The sequence below is a fragment of the Phaethon lepturus genome, unplaced genomic scaffold (assembly GCF_000687285.1).
Source record: "Phaethon lepturus isolate BGI_N335 unplaced genomic scaffold, ASM68728v1 scaffold29627, whole genome shotgun sequence".
Taxonomy (NCBI): domain Eukaryota; kingdom Metazoa; phylum Chordata; class Aves; order Phaethontiformes; family Phaethontidae; genus Phaethon; species Phaethon lepturus.
The window spans coordinates 3,041-9,613 of NW_010554491.1; the positions used below are offsets into that span (position 1 = coordinate 3,041).

A 6,573-nucleotide genomic window follows, 5' to 3' on the forward strand; every position below is an offset into this window, starting at 1 on the left:
AAATCGCTCCTCCCTCCCCAGGGGAGCAAACCCCCAGCCCTGCTGCCGTAAGCCAAAAGGCCTGGGGTGACCAGGTGCCCCCAGCTCCCAGCCCGGGAGCTCTGTCCCATCCTTGCGCCCACACTCACCCCGGAAAGCGGGGAGCGCAGGTACTCGTCCTCCATGTGCACTTGTACCTCCGCGATCGATGTGTACTTGTGCTGCGCAAGGGAGAGAGCAGGGGTTCACACCACGGCCCCCCCATCGATGCCACCAGCCCCAGCCTGGTCCCATCAGCTTTTTAAGTCCCTCCAAGGACCTCTGTTACTCCTGTCCCAGCGGTGACCGATGCTGACAGGTAGGGTGGTGGCTGCTGGCCTCACCTCTGGGAAAACCCCAGTAAGAAAGGGATGAAGCCAGTAAGGAAAGGGGCTCGGGCCAGCCTGGGAAACCAGGAAGGGGATGAAAACTTGAGGCCTCTCCCACCACAGGGCTGAGCAAGTGGAAGAGGGGTCAGGAAAACTGGCCCTGACCCGCAACCAGTGCAGTGGGATGGGGAAGGGGCACCCACACAATGGCAGGGGCTGGAAGAATTCATCAATGTACTCACCAGCTTCAGGGTTCGGATGCTCTCGTGGATGGGCCTGGGCAAGCCCACCACAGTGTTGGTGAAAGTGCCAGGCTGGGGCCAGGCAGGAGCAAACCTGAGCCACCCATGGGCGGGTCAGAGACCACCACCCCACGAAGGAACCAGTGAGCTCAGGACTTCTCTGTGGCAAAGCAAAGGGCCAACAGCAGCCCCCACCGTAGTAGCCTCTGCCACACCCCCCCTCGAATCAGCAGCCCCCCAGGCTGGCTCTGCAGGAACCCACCTGCCCAGCGTGTAGCCGATGAACTTGCTGCGGCTGGACTCCAGGAACATCTCAATGTCCTTCTCTCTGCAGCAAAGGGAAAAGAGAAAGAGTCACATCTTCCTGTCTGCCTGGGCACACCACAGCCCCAGGCACAGGGCATCAGGAAAAGCCTTGTGGTCAGATAAAGAAGATGGTGCCGAGCCCATTCTACCAAGAGAACAGCCACCAAAGTGACCACCCCGTCCCCAACATCTTCTGACACCCCTGCTGAAGTTCTCAATATTTTACAGCCTCCATTTTCCTCAGCCTGCTCCAGCTCTCCCCACAGCCTGGCCCAAGGTCAGCCCCACCGACTCACCGGACCTTGGGGGCCCAGGGCAGCCCCTTGGGGCAGGTGATGCGGTCACTGGGGGGATGCTGGGTGGGCGGAGGCATCACTTCATCCCGTTCAAGGGGGAAGGTCTCTCCCTCCAGGCTGTTGTCGTCATCGTTTTCCTCCTCTTCCTCACGGGAGTCATCAGCTTTGTAAGGGTCCCGCTCGTTAAAGGCATCAAGGTTATCCTGCTTAATCAGGGCCTGGAGACAGAAGAGCAGGCAGGTGAATATCCTGGGGACTAGTTGCTCCAAGGTCAGTGCCCAGACCCCGGCCGCCCCTCATTAATGTCACTGTCCCTGGCTCCCAGTGCCGGCCTCACCTTGTGCTCCCGCCGGCCTCGCTTCTGCTGCTGCTCAATCAGATCGGAGGCGGACGCAGGCGGGGAGGCAGCTCGCATGTTGCGGATCACTTTAATGCTGTCCTCCGGGAGCGGCGGGAGGCCCAGGATCTCCCGTTTCTCTGCCTTCATGCTCTGGAGCTCCTCAAAGCCCCCCAGGGTGCACTGCAAGGGACAGCACGGCACACTGAGCACGGGGGATTCCTTGACACACGGTACCTCCACCTTCCCTTCCCAAATCAGCTTTCCAGGAGTCCCAAATCCTTCCTCAGGGTGTAAAACAAAAGCTGCCCGTCCCCATGCTGCTCTTGTTATTGTGAAAGGCAGAAAGGACAGGCGGATGTTCAGGCATCTGCAACTGAAGTGTCCAGACCCCTTCTTTCATGCAGACCCCTGCCAGGGACCTCATTTTGGGTCTGCCCTTGGTATCCAACTCCAAATACCAATATCCAACATTCCCCTATGGGGTGAAACCTGGACGTGGGTTTAATAGGGTGCAAACTACTCGGCTGAATGCCAGAAAAAGAGGATGGAGCAATTACAGCCAGCTCTGAGGGCAGAACTTCCTTCCTCCGCCAAACAAAAAACCGCAAGATGCGCGTCGGCACACCCCATGTCCTCTCCTTACCAGCACAGTCTTCCACAGCAAGAGCAGCACCTTCTTCATGGGGAAGTGTGGAGCGTGGCCACTGCAGAATTTGGTCACCATCCCAAAAAGCATGACGGAGAAGGGCTCGTTGTTGTACAGGGGGGCTCCTGGAACCACACGGCAGCGATAGCCAGGCCCTCCCTGCCCTCGCTCCATCTGCCTGCAGGCCAACACCACCAGCCCCTCTGCCCTCCCACCACCTCTGCAATCTCCGCACCCCCCGTCTCTGAGATCCTCGCCTCACGCCAGACAGCTCCTCTCTTCCTTTCCAAGGCCTTGTAACCTCCATAATTTCACACAGACGTAAGGAGAGGAAACAACAGCCCCAATATTCAAACTTTTCCCCCAGGAAGAGAGCACCCAGACAGCAGAAAAGGCTGACTGGCTTCCTCTGCTCACCCCCCTTTGCCCCACCAACAAGGTTCAGCCTAGCAGAAACCAACCCAGCGCTGCCAGTCCCTATTAAGTGAGGCTTAGAGCCAAACCCCATCTCACTCTCTTGCTCTTCAGCCCTGGACACCTCCGTCCCATCAAATGCCAAGCGCCTGGTCCTCACCCAGCTCTGCTCGGAAGGTTTGCCTCATGCTCTTCCACTCGGGCTTGTCCCCCTCGGCCTCCTGCCGAACAGTCTCCACGATCAGGTACATGATGTTCAGCAGCACCCTGCAAAAAGCAGAAGGTGAGGCAAATCACCAGAAGTTGGGATGAGTTACGGAGGCTCCACCGGCACTCAGAGCTCTGGGGGGAGGCTGGATCAGTCCTGATCACAGCTGGTTTCCATTCACCCCCTCCACACCAGGGGATCGGCACTCAGGCACTGGGGAAAAAGATCTCTGCAGGTCAAAGCAGGGAAAAAAAAATGCTTTCCCATACTTTCCTGCTTTCACGTCCCCAGCCAGCCACATGCCTGCTGTGCAGGCTGAGCACAAGGGACATCTGCAGACTGAGCAGACCTGAGCACACCTGATGATGCTCAGGGAGCCGGGGAGAAGCTGGAACAGCCCTGGGACACCCTCTGGTGCCTGCTGGCCTGTCTCACCTTACCAAAAAACAGCAAACGTAGGGTTCCCCTCCTCACCCCCAGAGCATTCCCCCCTCCCAAGCCTTGATTTGTACCTCAGGTCCGTGCTGTCAGCCAGGGAGATGGCCGGCTTTCTCACGGCACTGCTGCAAGCCGCGCTGTTACTGCGGAGGGAAAACAGCCTCAGAGGGGCCTTTGAAGACATTTTAACTCTGCCATGAGCAACCCACAGGCCAGAACCAAACCCTGGAATAGATACTGCCGCAACGAGTCCCTTGTTCACGGTGTAATCGAGGGAGGAGGAACAGACCTGTCTCTGCTGCCAGGCAGCGCAGCTCATGGTGAATTTCTGTATAAATCAGGTATAATCCTACATTACATATCCACCCAGAACGGGAGTCATTCCGATGGCTGCAGGAATCAGATTAGGGATAGACAGACCAGGAATAGGAGTGCCACAAACTGGAAAAACTCCTGTCAAGGTGTTCCAGAGCCACTTCTGAAGTGCTTTCTTCCAGTACTCACTCAATCTCCATGTTCAGCAGCTCCACCAAAGCATTGAATGTCCCCACTTCCAGCAAGAGGAAGATGTTATACCTCATCCAAGCCTGCACCTCTGCCTCGGAGCCACACTCCCCAAACGTGCCTGCAACGATACCCTCACTGGATCCCATGTCCGCAGGGATCCCAAAGCCCTCCCATGCCACCAGAGCACTTTGCAGGGGGAATGAAAAACACAACCGTAATTTTAAGGCAAAAAGTTGGATGCAGAAGACAGAACTGCCCTCCTGTGGGTAACGCGGCCAAGGTCTGGCAGAGTCAGGATAGCACAGGGAAGGCAGCCAAATTTTGGACCAAACCCCTATAAACTGTCTGGCTCCCACAAGAATTAGCTTCATTCCAGACATCCCAGGTGAAATCAAAATGATTTTAAATATTTTAAACTGATAGCCTCCAACCCATTATCCGGATTTAGCACTGGGGAAAGTAAGGGGGCAGAGGCCCAGTGTCACCTTGGGCAACGTAAAGGATGGCTCGGGCAACCCTCAGCCTCTTCTCCCGCGCGGTGACCTCCAGCCCATCGAGAAGCCGCATGGCGTGGGTGCGGTGCTGGTTCTTGTCCAGCTCGGTCCATTTCTTGTCCCGCACTGAAAAGCCAAAGCAGGCAGGCTGAGGGCACGGGGCACCTCTGCCTGCCCGGGACACGGACATTGCTGGAAAAGCTCAAAAGGATTCAGCATGATGGAAAACAGGGCTGCCCCAGGGAACACTGTGCTCCTGGGAGTAACGTCCAGGCATGCGTGATCAGCCTGGAGGGAGCATCTCCTGTCTTCCATCAGACGACAAGATGAACCAAATCCATCTGAACTGGTGCTGGCAGCCAATGTGAAATCAGCTGGATGCTCTCGCTGCTGCCGGTATGTTCCAGCACAGCCGTCCTGGCACCACTGAACCAGCCCGGACACCAGCATCAGCAAACGCCGAACGTGCTGCAGGCAGCAAGCTGCGCTCCGGGGCCAGCCCACGCAGACTAACGAGGTCTCCGGTAAAAATGGTGTGAAGATTATCAGTGCATGGCTCGAGCTTTCTGATGCAGCATTAACGCATCAGTCCCCGTGTCTCCTTTGGGAGATGCCTGTCCCTTCCCCAGAGGGGTGAGAGGCCCAAGAGAAGGGTCTTACCGTGGATCCTGAAGTCCTCCTCGAAGCACTTGCGGTTGAGCAGGAACTCTGGCCCTTCCGTGTAGCTGTACAGCTCTGCCAAAAGAGCACAGAGCAAAATCTCCAACAACTTGCACCAAGCCGTCAGAGAAAGCTGCAACTCGGCCACATTAATTGCAGTTTTATCCAAGACAAGAGAAACGCAAAAAATAAACGCAGCATAAGGCTAAAAAATTAATTACATGCTATCACTTCTCTTTTATCATGACTGAGATGTTTAAAGACAACAATAGAATAACGCTGGAGTTGAAAGAGCTCCTCTAATCACTACCAGGAAAGAAAATCAGGGCTGATTAATTGACCCATCAGTTCCTTACCAGAGAGCTCTGCTGCCCATTTGTCAGTATCTGCATATTCAAACTCAAGGTCTGGGGACTCCGAATAGCCCTGAAAGCAGAGGAAGAATTCAGTTAAATTACAGCATTTTTCAAGAAAACCAAAATCCCCACAGAATCCCCATTCACAATTCACCTCATCCTCTCGCGAATCCAGGATCGTATCTTCCGTTTAAGAGACCAAAAACGTACCCGCAGCAGCGTAAGCGTTACCAAGGCAACTGCTACCCACCTCCTGCATCTCCATCCCAGCTCTGCCGCATAGAGCCACGCTGCACTTCACCGATGGGCAGCCCCTGCCACTGCACCACCTCTAAAAGACTCTGGGAGCCCCAGAAGGCCCAAAAATAAAGCAGGAGTCGGGGTGTGTTTAATCTTGGGGTGGGGGAGTGGGTTATGTGGGACCAGGGAGCTCTCAGAGCTCACTCATTTTGCATAGAACTCTGAAAATCTGGGCTATCCCTGCAGTGCTGACCAGGGGGATGGCAGCAAATGTGAATAGTGAGAATAAAACAATTCCAAGCAGCTTTGGTGAGCCTGGAAAAACACCCAGGAAAAGCCTTAGAGCACAAAACATCTGCTCCCTTTAAGTAAGTCATCAATGTGAACCCACAGCAAAACCCTCCTGGGCACCCACTTGAGTGAGGGGCTGATCCAAGCTCATGGCTGCTTGAAGGGTGGTGGGTCTGTGCTGCTCTCTGGGGCTGGGAGCCATTCCCCAGCACCCAAGGCTCAACACAAACCTCCTCATGGCCCTCTCCCACCATTATTGGGGAGCGTCCCCCACCCTGGTGAGGACACCCATGGGAGTGGATGGCTCTGGAGCCATCCCAGGAATAAAAACAGAGTTGGGGGACACAATGGAAAAGCTGTGGGATTAATCAGCTCCGGCCAGACCCACACAACCCTCCTGACCCCCACGGCTCAGGGATCCCCATCGGGACCTCAGTGTCTCCTTGGAGGGGTCGGTCACCTCTCACACGACCACCCAGCCCTTGCCGCGCCCCGGCCACCGCACAGGGCCGGTCCTGACAGGAAAAGCTGGGGAGAAGCCCCTGGCCCAGAGCAGCCCTGGGAGGGCAGTCGGTGCCGGGCCGGTTTGGGGACCGAGCCACCCTCAGGCCCCAGACAGATCAAACCGGCCCAGACTTGGGGAAGAGATGGATGAACGGGAAATCGGCACCGACCCGAGCGCAGTACCGACCCAGGCAGGCTCTGGGTTGAGCCGGTACTAAACCGGCTTGGCCGAGAGGGACTTCTGGGCTCCACAGAGCTGGCGCCGGCCCGCACAGCCCCGGTGT

At 56.3% G+C, this 6,573-nt stretch overlaps 1 protein-coding gene across 1 annotated transcript in view; it reads right to left on the bottom strand.

Annotated features, from left to right (window-relative positions):
- STRIP1 (striatin interacting protein 1) overlaps positions 1-5,324 on the bottom strand; it is a gene marked incomplete at its 5' end in the record, with an annotated part of 8,212 nt that extends 2,888 nt beyond the window's left edge. Inside the window, 12 exons of the mRNA XM_010291881.1 lie at positions 129-200; positions 590-661; positions 848-917; positions 1,192-1,409; positions 1,529-1,711; positions 2,175-2,302; positions 2,752-2,858; positions 3,312-3,380; positions 3,742-3,862; positions 4,230-4,364; positions 4,899-4,973; positions 5,255-5,324. Of these exons, the coding sequence (XP_010290183.1) occupies positions 129-200; positions 590-661; positions 848-917; positions 1,192-1,409; positions 1,529-1,711; positions 2,175-2,302; positions 2,752-2,858; positions 3,312-3,380; positions 3,742-3,862; positions 4,230-4,364; positions 4,899-4,973; positions 5,255-5,324 (1,320 nt within the window). The remainder of the gene's footprint in view (positions 1-128; positions 201-589; positions 662-847; positions 918-1,191; positions 1,410-1,528; positions 1,712-2,174; positions 2,303-2,751; positions 2,859-3,311; positions 3,381-3,741; positions 3,863-4,229; positions 4,365-4,898; positions 4,974-5,254) is intronic.
- Positions 5,325-6,573: the final 1,249 nt, after the last annotated feature.